At 36.6% G+C, this 24,630-nt stretch overlaps 2 protein-coding genes across 3 annotated transcripts in view; one reads left to right on the plus strand and one right to left on the minus strand.

Annotated features, from left to right (window-relative positions):
- The window catches only part of UBAC2 (UBA domain containing 2), a 253,828-nt gene that overhangs the window by 129,234 nt on the left and 99,964 nt on the right, over positions 1 to 24,630 (plus strand). For both annotated transcript variants that reach the window (XM_028526383.2, XM_028526382.2), the window contains exon 5: positions 23,794 to 23,917. In XM_028526383.2, coding sequence (XP_028382184.1) covers positions 23,794 to 23,917 — 124 coding nt within the window. The remainder of the gene's footprint in view (positions 1 to 23,793; positions 23,918 to 24,630) is intronic.
- On the minus strand, positions 287 to 17,515 carry GPR183 (G protein-coupled receptor 183). The gene is made up of 2 exons (XM_028526381.2): positions 17,103 to 17,515; positions 287 to 1,930 (listed from the first exon to the last, which is right to left on the minus strand). Exon 2 carries the CDS (start codon positions 1,898 to 1,900, stop codon positions 827 to 829), a length of 1,074 nt encoding a protein of 357 aa, XP_028382182.1. The 5' UTR covers positions 1,901 to 1,930; positions 17,103 to 17,515; the 3' UTR covers positions 287 to 826.

Below are 24,630 nucleotides of genomic sequence, written 5' to 3' on the forward strand. Positions count from 1 at the left end.
CCACTGAGTTACACCACCCAGGGCTATTTGTATATATTTTTTATTCCTGAGAAGCATTTAGCAAGTGGCCCCTCTTCCATATGGGTACCTACATGTAGAGCCCTGGTTATATTCCTAAGCAGTGGCCCTTACTATGCTGGCAGTTTGGAGGAAGAGCTCAGTGCTTTCATTGCCTCTGTCACTGTCATCATATACTATAATGTTGCTTTCCAAACCCACCACTGAATTATAGTCTCCTTGTAACTTTTGCTGATAGTTGACAATGAGCATTGAAGGACATACTCAATTTTGTAGAATCCTGTTGTTTATTCCAAAAGAATTCCTTGAAACAAAATTTTGTGACCCAAAACAAAACAAAAAGGTTGTGTTATTGAGGAAATAAAGTCTAAGAGTGAAAAAAAATGGGTTGAAGAAATACATTATCAAAAAAAGAAATATGTTATGATATTAACATTTTTACACTGACTATATACAATCTTAACTGTCTTTTTTATTTTGACAGATTGCTGGCAGCAAATGTGAATGATGAAATTTTTCATTAACACAAAACTATTCTTTCTGTACTAAGTTATTAATATAGTCTCCCTTTTGGTATAATCTTTTGTTTAAAAATTAGAATTTTGCTTTATATTATTATCCTGAGTATAAAAAATACGTATTTATCAGGTTACTTCCAAGTTGGAGATGGGAAGGGAAATATAGTGCCCATTGAAAAGAATTTAGGAGTTCTAATTGAAAGTTGAAGAATAGTTTTGCTTTATAAGAAAAGTCCTGCAAAGTTTGTCATACAGTTTACTTTGCTATACATCCAAGATTTAATTTCTTTTTATTTTTCACTTAAAGACTTGGAATGTAACATTATTTGAGTTTCTGTCATTTCACGTGAGTTTTCTTCAGGGGCTGACTTCACAGCACTGGAAATTGATACACTGACTTGACGTTTCAGCATCTTCATAACCTTTCTCTTATAACCTTTACATGCAAAGAAATATATAAAAGGGTCCATGCAGCAGTTAAAGTTCATCAGGCATACTGTGAAGTGCAGAGAAATCTGGAATGAATGTCTTTGGCTACATTCCAGGAAATTAGGAAAACGAAGCTTCTTAATCATGTGCTGAATAATTGCTACATGATAAGGTGTGAAACAGAGAATAAACACAACAATTATAAGAATAATTGTATTGAGAGCCTTTTTGTTTACACCGGATTTCTCAGCTAGTGGGTTTTGTTTGGCAGTTTTAAAGAGTTTGCAACAGATTTGAGAATAGCAGATGAGAATAATCATGAGTGGAAGCACATATCCTATGAAACATGCACCAAGCAGAATCCAGGGAAGAGATTTTGTTTCTTCAAAGTTTGGGTATTCCATGCATGTAGTCCTTTCATTTTCCTGCTTTGACATAGATTTTATGAGTAATGGGAGTGTTTGAGCAAATACTAGAATCCAGACAAATATGCAAATGCACTTTGCATGTTCAATTCTTTTCATCTTGTTGTATCGTAGAGGGTGCACCACAGCAAAGAACCGGTCTATGCTCAGGCAGGTCATGAAGTTCACCCCTGCATATGTATTGATGTAAAATACAAGAGCAGTTACCCTGCACAAGGCCTCACCGATTCTCCAGTCAAAGCCCAATGCATAGTAGGCTATCCTCGTAGGCAAAGCGGTGGTAAAGAGTATATCAGAAATTACCAGATTTGTTGAATATAGTGTGGTAGAGTTGATTTTCTTCCTGTTTTGAATAATGACAACCAAGGCTAACAAGTTTCCCACAAGCCCAATTATGAAGACAATGCTGTAATGCAGAGGCATTAATATCCTGGCTGTGTCATGGTGTGCATAGAGATCACAGTCACTTTCCTGAGGGGCTGTAGATGGTGTGGTAAAATTGTTGTCCATTTTATATCTGTCAGTGGTGTTCACGTGTCTCTAAAAAAAGGAAGAAGGGTAAATCTAGTTAAAAGCAGATTTAAATCAATATAAACTACCTTGTATGGATCTAATTGAAAAATTTTTAAGATTTATATACTTTTTAAAAAATCTATGATATGTAATATGTAATACATATATAATAACAGGAAGAACAGAAGAAAATCATGTTTTTATTCCCACAATTTGACAATTTTGGCAAAGCCCTGATAAAGGAGCTAGAACCAGAGGAGCTAGAACAAATTTTTTGTTGTTGTTGTTACAAGAGGGAATGCACTAACATTTTAGGCAGAACTTTGGCTTTCCTTTTTGAATCATTGTCTGGTGAAAAATAAAATCAAATAAAGCATCCCACATTTCAGAGCATAAAACCTTGATTTTAAATTGAATTTCAGTTAGACTTAACTTTTCCCAGACGCGTATCACTCACTGCCAGGAAATGAAATCAGTCACACATGTATGTAGTGAAATATGAACTTACCACAGTGATCTGATTTGTGTTAACCTAAAAAGTATGGGAAATAAGCCAAGGCCTTGTTAGGAACTGAAAGGTAGGTTTACTTAAAAGAAAAAAAAAGATGACAATGATGACCACTACAACCATGAGAAAAATGACAAAAAAGGAAAAAAAGAAAGGGAAAACTTACTCTAAGGGAAAATTTTCAAATTAATTTTAAACTGTCATTCCTCAGGTACTCCATTGATGCATGCAGTATATACATTCTTCCATTCACACATAGTAGCAATCATTACAATGTGGTATTTTGTGTTCTGCTGTACTCAGTTAACATGTTCATGGAACAGTATAATATACATACATGCATACATACATAATCTGTCATATATGTAGATCTTATGAAGATATTTGATAGGTATTCTATAGTACATTTGCCTAGCTATTCCCTTGATGAGCATTTGGATTATTTCCAACTCTTTTTTTGTTATAAATAATGTTAGGATGAAATTTCAAGCCCTAACTTGAAAAGCCAAAAACTCCTACAATAAAACTTCATATATAAATATAGCTGAACTTTGATAAAACTACAGAAGAACAGAGCGATAAGTCCTATGAAGTTATTTTTAGATGAAAAGTAATTTTCTGATAGGACTATAGATGTGCACATATCTCATCTGTAAGTCACCTAAGTCAGGGAAATACTCTATATACCTAGTGAGGATGGTACTGCATGTTAGAAGAAAAGGACTATCTCTAGCCATGTCAAGGCACCAAGTGCAAATCTGTTTTTCTGACTGCTGTATTAAATGAATTGAATCTCTGCTACCTTAGTGTTAACAATCTTAAAACAGTGATGCTAACAGACAAGGGTTATCAGAGGATTGCAGTAATGTTACAGGTATCCATTATGTACAGTGTCGATAGGTTAATTATTAAAATATGGAAATACAACCTAAACTAAAAGGGAACAAAAGTGAAAGTAGAACTATTATTAATCAAGAGAATACAGGAAGGGAGATTATGGGGGGAGAAGGATAGAATGAAGATGGTAAATAGAAAACACAAAATAAGAGGGTAGAAATATGTCACAGCAAATTTAAATGGATTGAACTTACCTGTTGAAAGAGACTGTCAGTTTGGATTTTTTAAAAATCCAGCTCTATGCTTTTTAGAAGAAATATAATGAAGTGATTCAGAAAGGTTGAAAATAAAAGCTCCAGATACCAGACAAATCCCAAACTGGAAAGCTAGAGTAGCAATATTAACATCAGAAAAAAGTAGAATTTAAGGCACATTCAATATTAATAGGGATAAAGAATGTTATTATATAAGTTAAAAGGATAGTTTACAAGGAGCATAAAAACCACAATTGTGCATGTAGCAACAAAATATAACAGAATTTGAAGGAGAAATTGGCAACTCTATAACCATAATGGTAGACTTTAACACATTTTTATTAGAATATGACAATTAAAATAGAGATTCAAGACTTAGATTTACCCACATGACTTACAAGCTAACAGAATTTGTATTAAAGGCACGTGACCATTATTTGCAAATTTGACTATGTTACGAGGTCATCAGAGATACCTCAGAACTTTCAGAAAATCATCATCTCATAGTTCACATTTCCTGTGACTACAGTGCAACTAAATTATAAATCAGCAATAAAAAGATAAAGGATAAATTTGGAATATAAAAAATTTATTTCTAAGGAATGCATGGGTTAAGAAATCAGTGTGGGTTTTTCAAGATGGTGGTAGAGTAGGTGGATCTTGCATTCACCTCCTCTCAGAACCAAACTGGAAATTCAACTAAATTAAGGAAAATGACCCTGAATGACCAGCTGAAGACTGGCTGAAGAGTAGATTTAGAACCAAGGAGCTGTCAAAGAAGCCATTCTGAAACTGATAGGAAAGGCAGTGTAGAGAAAGGGATGGGCTTACTCCCTTGGCAGCTGTGGGAGGTTCCCCCTGAGGGGAACAAAGCCCAAACCACAGCATGGGTTCCCCAGCACAGAGCACCAGAACCAGTAAGAGATGCCCACACAGCATTGCAGTAAAAACAAGGGGGGAAGGTGTTTTGTCCACCAAAGAATGGCAGAGTCTGCTAGAAGCACAGGCACCCTCTTAAAGGGACAACGTACAAAACTGCGTTTGCAGCCACTCACCCTGGTGGTTAGCAGAGGGAGTATGGCCTGGACTGGAGTTTCCAGAAGGGAGTCTGGGGTGTTTGATACTGGGGACAGACTTGGGAGTATAGTCACCAATATTCTGGTGATGAGTCATTCATCTTTTCTGAGTGGAGCAGCCCCTTTTCCATTGGGACAAACTGGAGGAAGGCAATTACCTCACCCTTAGGAATTGTTCTTGCCTCACCTGAGAAACTAGCAGCATAGGCGTAGGCTGGGACAGGCATTGGAGTCTGGGAAGATGGGGGTAGGGGGTGGGGATTAGTGAGTGGCTGTAGGGAGGGGTTATTCTCCCCACTTTTATATGAACCTGACTGGTGCTATACCTGTCATGGGAGATCCCACAGACATACACTTCTGGCTTCTGGCAGACCTAACCCATGGGCTCCAGAGTCCCCACCTATCTGAATACTGGGGCTCTACCCTGCCAAAGTCAGTGCAAAATCCAGGACAGACTCAGTGGCTCTGGGGTGAGGGTGACACCCACCACCTTTGCTGATGCCTGAATAGCACCTCTCACTCATGAGAAACCCATTAGTTCCATCCTCTCCACTCTGCCAGAGCCTCTCTTGGTGACTAAACCTAAAACCTGGCAGATGGGGCAGAACTCAGGGTGCCTTGGGAGGTATACGGCCCAGTGTTCTTGAAACCCAGCCCTGGGCCCAGTGTTCTTGAAATCCAGCCTTGGAGAGCAGCCTGGTCTTTCCCAGGTGCATCTGGGTCCAGCAGAGGCAGTGATCCACAAACTGTGGATCACTGGTAGCTTCAAGCAGGTTGCTCAGAGCAAGACATGGATAGGACAGTGCATCTGACATTGGCCTAAATCAGAGTCCCTCCCTAGGAGCCCAGAACAAACGTACCAAGAGGCCAGCACCAGACAATAATGGAGCAGGATCCAATAAACTTCAAAAATAGTATAGCCAAAGGCACCAAACTGTGCAAAGAATTTCATTTTTCTCTTTTTTAAATACTTTTGCTTCTCTCTTCTATATATTTTTTATTTTCCTTTCCATTTTCTGTTCTTTCTTTTCTTATTTTTTATTTGCTTTTTCTTATTTCTGTTTATTTTTTCATTTTAATTTATTTCCTTTTTAGATTTTTTTATTTTATTTTTTATTTATATATGTTTTTTACATACACTATTATTTATTATATATTTTTTTTCCATTTTTCTTTTTTCCCTCTTTTTCCTTTTTTTCTTCTTTTCCTTTTTTGTACCAGGATACAAACAGCAGCTGGTATGATAGTCTCACAGTCAGCCAGCCTGAGGGTTCATCAGGTGGGCCAACAGCAGTGAAGACTCAATTACAATAGCAGGGCCCACAAAACCCAAACAAGGGATGTTCTTAGAGCACCCAGCTCAGGAGGTCAAAGAGACAGCACCACTGGGTCCCACAGGACACCTACTACATAAAGCCATTCCCATGAAGACTGGGAATCATAGAAGATCTACTTAATACATAGAAACAAGCACAGAGACAACAAAAATGGGGATATGAAGAAATAGGCCCCAAATGAAAGAACAGGAGGAATCTCCAGAAAAAGCGCTAAATGAAATGGAGCCTGGCAATTTATCAGATACAGAATTCAAAGTAATGTTACCAGGATGTTCAAGGAACTTAGTAAGAGCTACAACAGCATGAAAGAGGCATAGAAATAATGAAAAAAGACCAGTTGGAAATGAAAAATAATGTATCTGATAAGAATACACTGGAAGGAATAAACCATAGGCTGGATGAAGCAAAAGATTGTATCAACAATTTGGAAGGCAGGTAGGGAAAAAAAACACCCAATCAGAGCAGAAAAAGAATGAACATAGTGTAAGGAAAATTTGGAACAACATGAAATGTAACAACATCTGCATAATAGCGGTACCAAAAGGAGAGGAAAGTGAGCAAGGGTTAGAGAAATGTTTGAAGAAATAATGGCAGAAACTTCCCTAATCTGGTGAAGGAAAAAGTCACAAATGTTTAGGAAGGGCCGAGTCCCATCAAGATGAACCCAAAGAGGCCGACACCAAGATACATCATAATTAAAATGTCAGTGTTTAAAGACAAAGAGACTTATAAAGGCAGCAAGAGAGACAGTTACGTACAAGGTAGTTGTCATGAGAATGTCATCTGATTTCTTAACAGAAACATTTCAGGCCAGAAGGGAGTAGCATGACGGATCCAAAGTAATGAAAAGCAAGGACATGCAAGCAAGACTACTCTACCCAGCAAGGTTATTTAAAATTAAAGGCAAAATAAAAGAGCTTCCTAGACAAGAAATCACAATGTAAATTTTGAAGTGCTTAGAACTAAATGACAAAAATGGTACCTGCCAAAACTAAAGAATGTGGCTAAAGAGTTCATTGAAGATGGATACAAAGACTTGAGTGCATTTATTTTTTAAAAGATTGAAATAGGTAAGTTAAATGTATAGCCTAAGAAGCTAGAAAAAAACATTTTGGCCAAAGAAGGTAGACACAAATAAAAATAATTGCAGAAATTACTGAAATAGAAAATAAAACAAAAAAAAACAATAAATATGGACTTTTATATTTTGTACAGAAAAGAAATGAAGTGATTTTGAAAAGGAGATCATGGGAATTGCAATTGTGGAATAGATGTCGGAAAAAAACTTTATCCAGTTCATATGAGAAGTAACTTTTCAAGAACTAAGACTAGACGTGAGGGGAAGATGAAAATCCAGGCAAAGGCTACATCTTAGAAACAGCATCAAGAGCTGCTTTTATTTTTCTTCTTTCTATGATAAATTTTTTTTCCTGAAAATTTCAATGGATATATTTTATTTTGAGAAGTATTTCCAGGCAGTTTCATAGAAAATGCCTTTAAAATACATAATGTGGAAAAATACACCATGGAATCTGATAATACTCCATGTGGATAATTATTATTGTAGAGATTAAGAAAGTTGCTACTAATGTAAGAATCAGAGAAGAATGTGCCATTGCTTGCCAGGTTGTAAATGTGTCCAACCTCTTCCCTGAATGAAACATAGCATCCAGTAGAGCCAGAAATGGCAGTAGTTTCAGGACTTTTTAAGGTAAAGCATGTTTAACACCATGTTAATTATTGAGGTGAAAATATGCAATCAAATTAAATGTCCATCATTATGGAGCCATTGAAAATGGCAGTGTATTGCAATGCCTATTCCTTGACGTGGAATAATGTTTTTAAGTAAGGAAACATTACACAAAATACCACTTTTGGGATAGGAAAAGTAACTGTACATATACATACACACACATGCATTGATATACATGCCAAAACATAATTTTGTACAGTGATTTTTGTTTTATTTATGTAGTCTAAATTTTTAACATTGAATATGAATTGACTGTTAAATAAGTAAATAGGTAAATATACTTTTTAATCTGAGGAAAAAATTATAATTCAACTTTTTATGCATTAGTTTTTGCTAGGTGCCTACTTTTAAGTCATGTCTCAAAGAACCCTCATAACAACCCTGAAAGCTAAGTATTGCTGTTACCTACCTATTTGCCATATGAGGAAACTGAGTGTCAGAGAGGTTTAAGGTAATTCTGAATCTTTTTCTGATGACCTAGCTTCAAATCTCCTACTCTTTCCAATCCTTGAAAGATGCAGCTAGTTCATACTGCCCGTGAAATGCTGAGAGTTTGTGCTTTCAAAGTGGCTTAGGCTTTCATGCCATCTTTACCTGTAAATAAACAGCCTGGGCACAATGTGGCCCTCCTTCTCCAGAGCAGGGGAACAATTCTTCCTAAGGACAACAGGGTTCCCACTTATACCTGAGTTGCCTTCTCAAATGGGAAAGCAGACCTGCGGACACCACGTTATAAAACCCTGAAGAAAAGACTGTTGAGAGAGAGGCCTCTTACTACTTGCCCACCCTAGTCCTTTGTCAGTCAAAGAAAGGCACTTGTACAAATTGGTCATGTAAATGTCATGGCTTGGAAATGACCTTAAGTAAAGAAGAAATTTTTGAAATATGTTCATTTGGATATTTAGCAAACCGTCAAAGATTCCATTTGTTAACAACTTTAGCATATTCCTTTAGTTCTTGATAATATCTATGTCTATCATTAATGCTACAGTTTTAGTCAATTTCATATTTTCCAAATTGACAGAAAAATCCTTTCATGTATTTGACTATTGTTATTCCATTCTTATATCAGTCAATTCTAATTTATTATCATCATTTCTCAGAGATTATTTTATATCTTCCTTTAATCATCTCAGAATTCAGGATTACTTTCTTGAACCTTGATTTATTCCATTCTTTTATTCGCCAATAATTGTTTTCAGTGCCCTCCATTTGCTAGGTCCTGGAAACACAGAAATGGTATCTTAATATCCGGGGGCCTAAAACAGAAGGCTGAACGTATGATATTCAGAATGTGCTGTTATCTGTGTTATCTCAATATTCTCTGCTGTGGTTTCTTCTCACACATACCAGGGTTCTGCTTGCTCTTTTCATTACAGTGCTCCTTTATCAACCTTTGGATTGTAAATCTCTCTTTTAATTATTCTTCTCCTAATCATAACAAATTTTCTTTTGTTTCTGTAATTTATTTACTTTTGAATGTATATTTAAATATTTATTTATTTGAGAGAGGGGGAGGGGGGAGGGGAGAGCAAGAGAGAAAGAGAAACATGGATGTGAAAGAGAAAAATTGATGGGTTGCCTCTCACACATGCCCAGACCTTGGACTGAACCCAAACCTGGAATCAAACCAGCTACCTTTTGCTTTGCCAGACTATGCTCAACCAACTGAGCCTACCAGTCAGGGCTGAATATAAGCCTATTTGAAGTATTTCATATTTTCATAATTATTAGACAGTGGCTTCTGACATGTTACTTAGGATTGATATACTGAGTTGTACTGGAAAGTACTATGGCTTGTCATTTTATTGCATAAAGAAAATCACAGTGTATTCTAAGTATGTATTCCTTAGAATACTTGTGTGTATGAAAATTACAATTTCCTCATAGTGCTTTCGAATAAAAAAATATGCATGATCCCTAAGCTATCCTTAATTCCCCACACCCTGAAGGATACAATAAGCACTGCGAACTTTGCCCTGAAGGCACAGATAGTAATTGGGCTGCATGAAATGTGGGTCCTTGTTCAGGGTCCACCAGAGGACCACCTTTTTTTTCCTCCTGAAATTGAAATACCTGGTAGCTACTCTGGCAACCATCTGTGGCAGTTATCTTACCATTTTTGTTAATAAGCAAAGGAGACTATCTCAGTGTTGTCTCTCTAATACAATATTAGCCCTTCAAATTTACTATTATCTTAACATGCATAAAACAGCAAGTTATTCCACAGTTAAATATCCTCTGGAGTATTTTTACTTATGTTTTTGTAGGTGGGTCTGTGTATGTTTTTCTCTAAAATTGAGTTTATTGCTAACAGAGTAGTTAACATTTCCTAAGACATTATCATCTCATTTTTGCATAACCGGACATGTTGACATGAACTGACAAGTTGTTCTCTACCCACAGAAAGGAAAAAGTGAAAGGCACTCCCAAACTCATTTATTAGCTGTTAAGAAAATTGTCTAAGTTCTCATGTAATTGGTACTCTGGAAATGTTTATCCTGGACACCACCGTGAAGCCTTTTTGTAATTTTTCACAGGGTTCACATATAAACCTTCTGCAATCCCAATTTACTTTCTTAGAAATTATTTTCTTAGCTTTTACTTGTGGCAGACACAAAATAAACCTTAAATATATTCAAAGATTTAATATGTGCTAGAATACCAGCTTTTAGTGTTTGCTTTAAGATTCCTGAAAAGTCATGTTTACCTCCAATATTTATTCCCTTAATCATTCCCTTAACCAACCTTAAATGAAAAACTGTTAAACTTCTAATGATTTTGTTTAAATTCAGTCCTTAACAATGAACTGAATGTGTCAAGTCATACTGAAATGATAATTAATAGGAAGTGACTTCTCTATAAGATGAAGTCTGCTGACGACCATGTTTACCCATCAAGATGATCTGACTCAGTGTCCACAGTGGCGTGTACCAAAGAGGAAGTTCAGGAGCACACTTTGAAAAACAACCATAAGAGCCACAGAAATGTGGACATGTATATGAATTATATTTGAATATTGTTAAATGATGAATGATGCAATTCTTTTTCTAATTTCTGTTGATAAACTATCCTTTGGCTATTTTAGAAATAAGATTGAGGGAAATTTTCTGGAATTAGGAATGATCAGATCACTGGGAAAGTGGGAGGATTGGGGGTGCTAACAAAGGCTGGGGGTTAATTGGAATAACAAGGATTCTGTTTAGTGAGGAAATAGACCAGCAGAGATGTATCAGGACAGCAGGCTGAGGCTATTTAGTGCCCTTGAGGACAAACATACTTCACAGAAGAAAAAAACATTTCTTTTTTTTTCCAGATACCTAGTTTTATAAGTATCTGTCAATTACTTGAAAGGCCCTCCTTGTTCTTGAAGCTGAGCAAACAGGGACATTGGAGTTTGGTCCAGTGTCACACATGCTGGGGTTTAACATTCAACCAATGATTTTTTAAGTAATTTTTTAAAACTTCTTAACACATTCTATTAGATCAGCATTATCAAACTTGACAAATTAAAAGGAAAAAAACCACTACAGACTGAAATCCCTTGTGAACATGGAAGAAAAAATCCATAATAAAATCTTAGCAAACTGCAGAGGTGTCAAACTCATTTTCACAAGGGTGGCCACATCAGCCTTGTGGTTGCCTTCAAATGGCCAAATATAATTCTAAGACTGTATAAAGGTAACTATTCCTTAACAGTTAAGCAAGAGCTTGGCACTGCCACCATGTAAAAACAAGGTGCTGGCTGGATAAAACAAGGTGGAGGGCTGGATTTGGCCCTCGGGCCTCGTGTTTGCCACCTCTGGCAAACTGAATTCAGCAATATATAAAAAGAAAAAAAAATATTACCAAATAGTGTTTATCACAGGGATGCAAGATTATTATAATATTCTTTTTTCACTATTTTTCCACATTTTTTTATTGTTCAAGTACAGTTGTCTCCGTTTCCACCCCCCCCCCCCATCCCCCTGTACCCCACCCTTCCCCACCTCCCACCCTTGGTCCTACCTCCCTTTGGTTTTGTCCATGTGTTCTTTATAGTTGTTCCTGACAACTCTTTTCCCCACCATTATCCCCTTCCATCTCCCCTCTGGTTATATTTTTCTTGTTTTGTTTTGTTGATTAGGTTTCACTTCTAGGTGAAATTATATGGTGTTTGTCTTTCACCACCTGCCTTATTTCATTTAGCATAATGCTCTCTAGCGCCATCCATGCTGTTGCAAAGAGTAGGAGCTCCTTTTTTCTTTCTGCTGCATAGAATTCCATTGTGTAAATGTACCATAGTTTTTTAATCCATTCATTTACTAATGAGCACCTAGGTTGCTTCCAGCACTTGGCTATTATAAATTGTGTTGCTGTGAACATGGGGTGCATAGGTTCTTTTGAATTGGTGTTTCGGGGTTCTCAGGGTATAGTCCCACAAGTGAAATTGCTGGGTCAAAATTTAGTTGATTGACTATCACCTGAATAGTTGTTTGTACCATTTTCTTGTAAAATAGGCATGTGGGAAACATTAATTACTGATTGTGGGAAAGAAACCCAAGGCACAGACAGACTGGGACCAGCACAAGCACCACCTCTTTATTACTGTCTTCATTAGCAGTGTCAGATTGCCAATTTCAACTTGCTTTAATAGTAAACACCACAGTTAACTTAGTAAAATAAATCCTCCTACACTGTTAAATCAGTTTTTTCTGACCAGCTTTGAGTCCTAAATTAATAGCTAAGACTGTGTCCAAGATTTATTTTTTGAAAGGATATAGAGAATATTGTCCAGAAAGGTGACACATTGGCAGCTGCCTGTAGTTTCTCAGAACGGAACCTCACACATGCTAGGGTGTTCGTATTCAGAATACAGTTGTCCCAGGTCAGTCTGTCTGAGGGGACCTTGCTTCCCTGGGGAGCTCACTTTCTGTGGCCTGTGGAAATGTGATCCTGCTGCCACTCCATGACATAGTCTGGTTCTGACTACCTCTCAGTATGTCTGCAAACAGTCCTTTTATAGGGGAGTGCATGGGAAACTTTTTCAAGACAGAAAACTGGTGTTTGCCAGTCTGCAGTTTCTTTGTGCCTCTATAGTGTCCTGAACTCATTGGACAATCAGTGAAGATCAACTCCAATTTCTGTAAAGATGTACATTGAAATTGGTGGGAAAGTGAAAGGTGCCTGACATTTAAATTATTTGGCAAAACACCCCCCCGTACATTGAGGGTTCTACATAGTCCAGCTATTTTTCTTTCACCTTTCTCCAGTTATTTATGCCTTGTGTGGCTGTTGGTAACTTTAGTACTGACTAGGATGCTATGGAAGTGGTCAAAGATGAAGACAAAGGAGGTCATAACACTAAGGACTTAAAGCCTATAACATAATGTTTAGGAACTGTAAGAAAAAGGAATCCCACTATAATATTACTTTCAGTGTAAGGAAGACAAATACTGTGTTTCCCTGTGGCATGATTTGACTGATATGCAGGAAAACTAACTGCATGATATAAAGGCCCTTTGTAATGAAAGCCTGAGTCTGTATCTTTATCCTCTGAGACCAAAATGTTTCTAGAAATAATGTGCACCTTTTCTCCTTAAAGTTCTAGGGAGTTTCAAGTTTTGGGTTTTGTCTGTTATCTGATAGAAATTAAAAACATTAAATATCCTTATTATATAGATAAACACAATTAGGTCATTTGTTCACAGTCCTCCCTCAGTACAAGTGCTAGGATGCTGCATCCTCCCTCACCTACTACCTCCAGTCAGTCAGCATTTCCTGTGCCTTCAGTCTCCTGACCCTCCCTTGCACTCAGCACCCTCTGCACCATGTATTTATGTCTATTCTGTTTTTTGTCTGCCTCTTTGTTTACTACTCCCATCCCCTCCGCCTGCCTTCAGGCCACCCTCATTTCTCTCTGGAGACACTGTAGCAGTTCTTGCACATGCTTCAAACGGTGCCCCTTGATCTCCAGACAAACTGAAAGCTCTCTATTGTAACACACACTTTCCTTTATTATTGGTCTCAGCTTCTCTCTTCAGTGGGATCTTTGCCATATTACCTCTTAAAATGTCCTGGCTCCAGCCATACTAAATTACTTGCAATCTATTGATGCCCCCTATTCTCTCACAGCTCTGAGTTTCTCATGCTCTTCTTTCTGTCTTGATGCCTGCCTCCTCTCCTGTCATATATTCTTAGCTCCTACTTTCCTTCAAGACTTAGTTCAAAATCAGGTGCTCCTGGAAGCTTCTCTGATTTTATTCTCTATTGCTCACTTGCCAGCACCCAGACAAAGGCAGTGTGGGGTGTCCTTGTTAGGGCACTGTGCTTTGTAATACCATCAATATTGTTGATATTTGTTGTTGGATTTTTTTCTTTTTTCTGTCTTCCACTATTTGGTGAAGTCCTATGAGTGGGGACTGTATTGTTAATTTTGTATATCTCCAGCTGACCAGTGAATGATGCTCAGTAAATGCACATTAAAGACTAGCATAGCAACATCCTGGCTTTCTTGATCCTGTAGCAAAGGTTCTTTATTAGACTATAGTAAGCTCTTGATTAATAGTAGTAAACAGTATTATTAAGCACAAGCTGTCCCAGGCACTCCCCTGGGTACTCTACATATATTCACATGAATCCTCACAAAACTTTCACAAATCAATTTAAAGAATGAAATGTTTGTGACTTGCCCAAAGATATAGTTGTTAAGTCTCAGAATTCATTCCAGGCAGTTTGGCTCCAGTAAGCACATTCAGTGAAATACTTTTTCTTCCTAGCTCCCATTTCTAACATGATCTGATATTGTTAATAGAAAACAATTAAAAGAGGAAAACGTCTCAAAACTTTAACACATACCAACTTATACCTCTCTGCATGACAGAAAAGGAGGGCTCGGGAGACTAGAAGGGAGAGGAGAGGGAAATATGTTGATTAAATAAAGGAATTCATTAATTTGTAGCATATTTTAAAGTAAAGTTTTCTTAAGGTTTTATTTACTTTCAGAGAGAGGGGGAGGGAGGGAGAAAGTGAGAGAGAGAAACATCGGTGTGTGAGAGATACATCAATTGGTTGCCTCTCACATGCCCCCAACTGGAGACTTTGCTTGCAACCCAGGCAAGTTCCCTGACTGGGAATTGAACTGGCAACCCTTTGGTTCGAAGGCCTGCACTTAATCCACTGAGCCACACCAGCCAGAGCAAAAGTAAGTAAAGGTTTTGTAATCGATTTTAGATCTTATCTAAAGTAAGATTTTAGATCTTACTATTTTTAACAATATTTCTTAAAGCCATTTGGACTGAAATTTCCATTGGAAGACAATGGTGTATACCCAAGGTGGCTTTTATGCTATTAATATATTTTTATATTACTATTTTTTAGTATTTGCTGATATTTAACAAAATATTTTTATTCTTCTTTTTGTGCTTTTAAGACACCACAAGGATCTTGGTTAGCTCTAAAGTTTTAACAGCTCCAGCAGGCTTTTAACCATAGCAGGGAAAAAGGTATCATTTGTTAACTCCCTTACTGGGTGGTGAACTCTTTTTTTAAATGCAAACTTTTTAAGGATGATGGCTTTATTTTATACATTTTTATCCCATAGAGTGTTTCAGAACTGTCTTAAAATAGGTATCTAGTAAATGCTTATAGAATACATAAATGAATAAAAGTCATATAGTGATCTGAGTTAATATTTATTCCATTAAGTGACTGGTCATGTTACAATATCACTGATAAATTCTCAGAAGCCAGTTGAAACTAATTTATAAGAGGAACTATTACCACTTGATAAGTGAGTGAGGATGCTTTGTAGAGTGGTGTGCTCTCTGAATTGTTGTGCCCAAAAAGTACAATTAAACCACAGAGAGAAAACATGCACTTAAACAGTGCTAGCGAATGCAATCCAGACAGTAAACACAGTCAAGTTTATAACCATATGTAGACCCAGTGTATATGTGAAATATTCCGTAAAGATCTGAAGATAAATTCAAAAAAATAATTCTCACAGAAATGATAGGGTGAGGAAACTTTTCCTGTTGGATTGATCCTTTGGCAGTTTAATGGGCAGAGGGAGGGGAGAACAGCGATTGCAGACAATTTCCTGGCAGTTAGTATGAGAGCCATTGTTATAGGAACTTGGCAGTATCATTACTCCCCATTTTACAAATGAAGCAACTGATAGAAGAAATGTTAAGTAACTTGCCCCAAGGCCACATAGCCCAGGTTTGAGCCTGACTCCAGAGTCCAGGCTCTTAACCACTACACTATATTGTACTTAGAGTGACACCCCTCAGAAAACTGAAAAACCACACCCTCCTTTAGAGGAAGTTTCCTCACAGCTTACATTTTGCCTAAAGTTTCTGTTACCTTCATTCCAAGCATGGACATAAATATTGGCAAAATACTGCAAATAATGTATTGTTTTGTAAATTATTTTTAGGCACATAGAAGTTAAAAAAATAGAGACATCTTTAGTCTTACTGATCATCAAATGAATATAAAACAACAGAGATACTTTTTTTTTTACTTATCCAATTAATAGTTTATATTTAGAGTTGAAATACTCAGGTTGGCTAAGAAATAGTGAAGCCCAAATTGTCACTGAACAGAGAGTAAGTTGGTAAAATGTTTTTACAAACTAAAAAACATCAATTTATATCAAAAGCTTTATTTTAAAAGTATAGACGTAATAGCCCTGGCTGGCGTAGCTCAGTGGATTGAGCACAGGCTGTGAACCAGGCATCACACGTTCGATTCCCAGTCAGGGCACATGCCTAGGTTGCAGGCCATGGCCCCTAGCAACCACACATTGATGTCTGTCTGTCTGTCTGTCTGTCTGTCTGTCTCTCTCTCTCTCCCCTTCCCTTCCCTCTCTAAAAATAAGTAAATAAATAAATAAAAAAGAACTGCCATCCCATGATGTGCCCAAAGTAGAACAGCTTCAGTTTAAAAAAAAAAAAAAGTATAAACATAATAGAGGTATAGAAGAGACTTTTTGTACATAGATGTGTGGTCAAATAGTATAATGTTACAACTCTTTTAAATTGTGCTGAATAACTTATTACATATAATATATTTAAGTATAGGAATACCTCATCTTAAAGTAATTTTGTTCCTTTCTCTTCATATTAAAGTATCCTGAAGTATTGGAATTATTTGCCAATATATACTTCATACTGTTTTTTGTAATTGTGAGTTCACAGAAATGCAGAGTAAGCCTATTTTTTGGCAAAGATGTTTCTGGCATGATCCATTGTTTTCACCTAGCTTAATACTAGCTGATTAGAACTTTCCATTGCTAGAGAGTCTAAATGATATTAATAATACAATTTTTGTTAGAAATGTTTAGCTTGTTTTTGAATGGATTCTTTCCCTTAACCTTATATCTTAAGTAGACTTTCAAAGTTTTTCTTAACTCAAAAGACTGTTGAAAAAGCAAAATATCTAGTACTTACCTCTTAGTGACTTGTTCAGGCCTCTATGTAGTGGCAGTCAGGATTTGACCAAATTGAAGTAGGTTAACCTTGGCATGTTGTTCTAAGAGAGATTAGGCAGACATCCTTTTATGGTGGTGACTTTTTTTCTGTCACCGTGTGACTGACTGGGCATAATAATGTTCAGTTAGTCTCCTGTACGCATGTAAACTTTAAAAAAAAAAAAGGAAGTGAAATTTTTGTTAGTGATTTTTTTGAGTAGTTATCTGAAAACCCCTTGGAATTTATGAATTGCTGATATCTATGAAACTTTATAAATTTTTCTATAAAAATTTAATTATTAAAAAAAGTATATGAAAGAGACTGAAGCAGTAGACCTTAACTAGAAAAAAGATGAATCATAGTTACTGACAATTTTGTGTCTAAAGTATGAATTTTTAAGTGTTTCAAGGGGGGGAAATGTCAACCTTGACAGTTTTATCTACCTGGAAACTTGATACAGTGGGTAATTTGCTCAACAGCTTATGAGAAAGAAACAAAAGTTTCTGTGGTGAGTGGGTGAAAGATGCTGTTTTGCACATATACAGGGATTCGTTGATGTTTTTAGGCAGGAGGCTAACTTGACTGCATCAGTGACTACACAGACACATGAATGATGGGAAAAGTTGAAGGGGACATTTTGCAGCTTAAATTGAGCCTCTTTACATAGGATGAAAGAGATATATGCTATTCACCTTAGTTTTAGTTGACCTTTTAAATCAACAATGTAACATGGCTATCAAAATGCAATTTACTTGTAGGCTAAATTAATAGAAATGTAGTACTCAAAACAAACGAGGTGATATTTATACTCATCCAGGACCAATCTAGGCATTCCCAGTCAGCTTTGGGTACTGCATTTTAAAAGGGCATGCATGACTTAGAGCATGCCTGGAAAGGTGAGGGGTCTGGTTTCTAGGTCTTAGGTGAAATGATTGAATAATCTGAGAATGTTTAGGGTTGGCAGGGATATTATCATTGTTTTCATGCATTTAGGAGATGTAGAACGCCCCCGTAGAAGGGATTTAGGTTGGATATGTCATTCTCCCTAACTCCAGAGAATAGAAGGAAAGTCAATAAAAGTAAGCTACTGAAGTCAGCTTTCAAATCAAAATATGAGTTTAGTTCCAAAAACTTAGGACCATAAAAACATGCAGTATGCTGCCTCTTATTTATATGTTTGCATAAACTGAATAACTCTTTTGAAAGGTGGTATAGAGAGTATTGAATCATTTGGTAGGAATCTGTAGTTCCGTGACCTCAGAGGCCCTTTTATTTTAAGAGTCTGTCAAAAAGAGCTAAGCGAGCCCTGGTAGGTGTGGCACAGTTGGTTGGAGCCTAGTCACATAACCAAAAGATTGCAGGTTCCATTCCTGATTGGGGCACATGCCTGGGTCATGGGTTCAGTCTCTGGTCTGGCTCTGGTCTGGACATGTATGGGAGACAACTAGTCAATATTTCTCTTTCACACTGATATTTTTCTCTCCCTTCCTCTCTCTCCAAAAGCAATGAAAAAAATGTCCTCTGGTGATGATTAAAAACGAACAACAACAAAGAAAAAAAACGGTCAAGTGATTTTAGCCTCTCAGTGGTTTTATTCCATCTAGAAGCTTATTAGGTTCTTCCTAACTCTAAAATGCTGAATAATGTGGAGAAACCTTGTCAAACAGAAGAGTAATACTTTGGCCTTCCACCCCACAGTCTATAAAATAAAGTCATTGAACTAAATAATTCCCAGTGCAAAAAAATTTTATGAGGGGAAAATAGAGATTTTATGATTTGATGGATAAATATGATAATATATTCTAGAACTAGTTCCTGTAAAATTTGGATTGAAGAATATTTAAAGAAGACACTGTTGAAGATTTTCATTTTGCTGGAGGGCCATCTTAGTGGGATGTTTTAGTCTTTAATATTTCAAATAGTTTTTATTAAGTAAAACATTGTTATACAATGAAGAACTCAACTAGGTAAATATACTAGCAAACTAGATTACCTCTTTTTTGGTATTATAGTCGTCCAAGTGTATAAAGAAGAGGTGATTGAGCAATTTTTCTGCAAGGTGCTGTTGAGGTTTTAGACTAAGATAATTTCATGAGTTCATAAACCTTATTTTTATTGTTGCTGAAAGTTACCAGTTGTATTATAAGAGTGAAGTCAATGTCATTTTCTGTATAAGAGGTAAGATAGACATTTGTGACCTGAGCTGAGTGTTTCTATCATTTTATTGTCCTATTGAGTATAATTGTGAGTATATAGTAAATAATAAATATTAGTGGAAGAATTAATGGATTCTTTATAACCTGTTTTCCTCTTTTCTATACTTCAGTCTCATATACTTGTGCCAGACAGGGCTTCCAGAAGTTAGCTACTCACAATATGAAAAATATCAAATTGAATTCATTGTTGACAGTATAAAGAACAGATGTTATTATAAAATAAAGAAAAGAGAATTGGTCAGTGACTAATTACATGATATTTTGTGAAGTCTGTGTGGATAGAAATAGCAATGGAAAATTTCTACAAAACAACCTATATAACCATGGTCTGAAATGTGTGCTTTTGTGTTATGGGTATATGTGGTCTAGTATTTAGTCATCATTTAAAACTACCCAGTAATTAATAACTTCTAAGAAATTTCAAAACTTTGATTGGTATATAAGATATGAACTGTGGTCATTAAAGTTCCTATCAATATTTGTTTAGTTTACATTGAAATATAACTTCAAACAAAACTCTGCTTCAGATTTTTTATTGTAATATCACTATTTACACTTTATTGCTAAATGTAAACAGAAGAATTTCAATAGTTTAACTACCTTAAAGAACATGTTCTGTGGTAAGAGACCTCAAGTGCAACCAAAATGAAGTTGCTATTACCAAGAGACCTACAGGCCATGTTCTGAGTGTATATATATATATATATATATATATATATATATATATATGAAACCATGTATTTTAATCCTATTAAAAATAATAAAACAAGGAAAGCTTTTTAAAGTAAAAGGCAAATTGTGTATGGTGTAATGATTTTAAAGAGAAATTTATTCAGCAAATGTTTATTGAGCAAGTACTCTGTGCCAGCCACAGTTCTAGATAGTGAGGATAAAGTAGCAAACAAAACTGACAAAAATCCCACCCATTCTAGTCAGCGAGACAGACAATAAACAAGTCATGTAGCATAGTAGCCAGTTATAGGTGCTATGGAGGAAGGGAAATAGAGCATGCTGAGTGGAGATGGGGCTGTGAGGTGTGGTAGGCACTGCAGTCTGGAAGGGTTTTTCTGAGAAGATGCTGTTTCAGAAAAGACCTAAATAGTGGAAGGGAGTAAGTGATGCAATGTCTGTGTGAAGATGGTCAGGAGTGGGGGACGAGCAGATACACACACCCTGGGCACCATATATGGGGGGAGACACAAAAAACTAGGGTGATCTTCCGGAGGGTGGGTCCTTGTAGTATATATGCTTCCCCTGCTAGGTGAGTGTTCTCGGAACCCATTGGTATCAGTTTACCGGTTGGCATTGTTGTGAGAGGCTGCATTTGGCTTCAGTGAGTTTTTGAAAACTCTTTCAACATATGTGCCTATTTAATGATGGGTACATTATGAGTACACCTGCCCATACTGCACTGAGTGTTCAGCAGTTTTTGATTAAAAATGGCATGACCCCCATGCCCCACCATCTCTATTCACCCAATCTCGCCCTGAGAGACTTTTTTGTTTGTTTGTTTCTCTTGATGGAAAAAAAAATCCTTAAAGGGAAATGTTTTGCTGATGTGGAAGAGATGAAACAAAAATAGCAGAAGCACTAAAAGGCATCAGAATCAACCAGTTCAAAAACTGTTTTGAGCAGTGTAAAAAACATCTATAGGTGTATTGTACTTTGAAGGTGACTGAAGTTTAAACATGTAAGAATATATACACAATATTTTATAAATAAATTCTGGGATTTTTGGGGTCCCCTCTCGTACCTAGCACTGCTTGAGAGAGACACACATTGGTCCAGTGTGACTGGATCAGCCAGAGTCAGGGGCGAGGAGACTGAGTAGTAGAAGAACAAGTATGAGGTGGGGACACCGGCCTTGTATATCGTTGTAATGATTTTGGCTTTTACTGGAGGGTGGGAAATCATTGGAGGATTTTAGGCCCAAGAGTGGCTAACTTGTACTTTTTTTAAATTCTTTCTTTTTAAAAAGATTTTATTTACTTATTTTTATAGAGATGGTAAGGGAGGGAGAAAGACAGAGAAAGAAACATAAATGTGTGGTTGACTCTCATGTAGCCCCCACTGGGGACCTGACCCACAACCAAGGCATGTGCCCTGACTGGGAATAGAACCAGTGACCCTTTGGTTCACAGCCTGCGCTCAATCCACTGAGCTACACCAGCCAGGGCTAACTTGTACTTTTTAATGAAAAGAATACATAACTGCTTAGTCACCCGTGTTGGGGGTTAGATGATTTGAATTGGGGGGGAGAAACAACTAGTCTCTTGTGTAGTGTAAAGAATGACTAAATAAGTCTCTGCTCATTAAAATTGCTTTGCTAATTTTTTTTAATCTAACAATAATGAGAGTCTATTATGTGTTCGGATCTATATTAAGCACTGGGGGATTCAACACTAAGTAGAACATGGCTTGTTCTCACAGAATTAATAATCTAATGGTAGGTTTTTAAAAATCCTATACAGTTAAAGTGTTCAAGAATAAGGTTTATTTTATTGCCCCTAATTTAATGAGTTCATATGCCATGTCAAGCACTGTGCCAGATGCTGGGAGGACCAAGGAGATACATTTCCTTCCCTGCCATGGGATGTGTTCAGTCTAAAAGAAGGACCATAGGAGTGAGGCATCCATGACTGATTCACTGTGCTGTCTACAGACCTCTGCTGTCCTGTCCCTGTCATCTTTCTTATAAGACTGTAAGAGGCTGTATCTTATGCATCTTTGTATCTTCAGACCTGACTCAGTGTCTGGCACTTGGGTGTTTACTAGTTGGGGTTTTCTTTATTCTAGCATTTACTACTTGTTGTAGATGTCCTGGTGATCCTCCTGCTGTTGATCACATTTACAGTGTACATTTGCTTTTGTTTTATTTTTAATATTAGAATTGAAAGCACAGTGGATATTTTTTTTAAATAACACAATCTCTGTCAACTATGGGAAAACACACAAGAGACCGAGGGGGTCCTGTGTTTCCACAAAAAGGGTAGTGAGAACATTTCTTTGTGGAAGTGAAGAATATTTCTTATATTTTCTTATGGTAAAGAAATAGTTCTTTGTATTGATGCCACTCCCCCACACCCCCCCCAAAATGGAAAAATAAAAATAGACTGAGTTATTACTCCAAGGGTTTAATGGAGAATGGGTGCAATTTTAAGTCCAAACCATTCTACTCACTCATGTTGTCTGGCTGGCCCTTGTAAGAATGTGAGTTTTTGATCCTGGAGCTAATTCCTTGGGGTTAGCAACTATTTTTTACTCATAGGTATAGATGGAGCTCCTGTACCTGGCCTACTGCCTCTCACAGAGTCCCTGAGTGATTCATTGAAACAGTGAAACTCAGGTAGCTTTTCAGGACAAAGGAGAGAGCTACCAGCCACCAGGAGGATTGGAGAAATTACTGAAAAGAGTTGAGTTCTGTCATATACCATAAGTTTCCTTAACAGGATAGTGGAAAGAACATTTAGGTTGAAGAATAACTTGTATCAGTGAATAGTTAAAAGGGCCTAATGTGCCTATGGAGAATCTTTGGGGGCAGTGGGGTGAGAGGGCAGGGAATGTGGAGGACTACATTTGTGGGAAACTTCACTAATAAGAAAAATTTTAGGGCTTTGCTAATATTTAAATTTCTTCTTTGGATACTGGGAGCTGTGGAAGGAAAAGTTTTAAACAGTGTTGTGACATGATTAGATTTGTGTTTTGAGGAGAGAATACTGCTAACAATGTTGAGATGGATTAGAGAGAAGACTTTGTCTTATGGCTTATGACTTTTGAATATGTCCAGTTGAGGCTATCAAATTGAGTTTCATAACCCAGGTAAGGGGACAGGCAGACAGTTTGGGACTGACTTCATTGTCTTAATTGAAGCCAAAGAAGGCTTGTGATTATACAAGGAGAGACTGGAGCAAGAAGAAAAGACTATAATGGAACCCTGGAGAGAGTAGAAGAGTGGTAGGAGAAATCACAGGGAGACCAGCAAGAAGCAGGGATTAAGGCAAAATGAGGGAGAAATTTGTGGAATGGAGGGCAAGAATGGTATGTGGTTTCATGTGCTGTGGTGATACATGGACAAAGTCTGAGATGAGGCTTTTGGACTTGACCACGATGTATATGTTTGTTGCTTTTGGTTTGTCTAGTCTCTTTTATTACATTTTAAGTTATTCATTGGAAGAATCATAGCAACAAATTTAAATTTTCTCACAATGCCTGAAAATTAATTAGTAGATGCTAAACCATTTCTTTGCAATAGTTTTGGAATAGTAGACAAGAATTAAATAAGTACAGATTATCTGAGATGCGACGCGAATACAGAAAGCAAATTGTGTATCTAAGACCCTACTTTTCAGACTGAAGTAAAATTATAAGCAGTGTTATATCAAATACACCTTTGCCATTGGTATTTTTAAATCAAGTATTATATTATAGTGATTTTTCTTTATTTGTTTGCATAGCCTGGCACCTGTGTTTGCTCTGTTTGTACCATTTTACTGCTCCATACCGAGAGTCCAAGTGGCACATATTCTGGGCCCGTTGTCCATCTCAAACAAGACATTGATTTATATATTGGGACTACAGGTATAGTATGCATTTTTATGTTCACATTTCTTTAACTAGATCTTTTTTTTTTTTTTTTTGGTCTTTTTCTCATTTGATCTCCTTGAAAACAATGTTTTTTCCCCATAAGTTTGGCTTCATGATCTATATCAAATGTTCAAAGGAAGTGTTATAGAATGAGAACATCAAAGTATAAAAGGTACTAGAATACTTTCATAGACTTTAGAATCTGATAAGAGTTTTCACTGTAATATGTATCAGTGGAAAATATTTTAATTTCATTGTACAATTGCGTATAAGTACTTTTTTTAAAAAAATCATAGTATGAAGTGGAAACATATGAGAAGAGTCAAAGGTAGAAAGTGGAAAATCACTGTCAAAATTAATTTGTTGAATATGGTGTCACAAATAAAGCTCTGAAGACTAAATTAGATCTACTTTACCAACCCGAGCTTTGGATTTTGCTAGAAGTGTTATCAACTTTATAATTTTTGTCTTGCATAGACATGATAACAATATTACCATCTGCTAAATGGTTTCATGTGAAGACCATTGGGGTGCTTATTATTTGACTTAAATTGAAAAAGGTTATTTTCACTAGTATTCAGTAAATATTGATCACTCTTTTGGGTTCCAGGCCCACTGGTAGATGATACATATGATTTTTAGTTTTTTATCTATAATACTTGTCACTTGCCTTTCATTCTCATAGCTTTTGATGTAAAACTTTTATT

The sequence above is a fragment of the Phyllostomus discolor genome, chromosome 11 (assembly GCF_004126475.2).
Source record: "Phyllostomus discolor isolate MPI-MPIP mPhyDis1 chromosome 11, mPhyDis1.pri.v3, whole genome shotgun sequence".
Lineage (NCBI taxonomy): Eukaryota > Metazoa > Chordata > Mammalia > Chiroptera > Phyllostomidae > Phyllostomus > Phyllostomus discolor.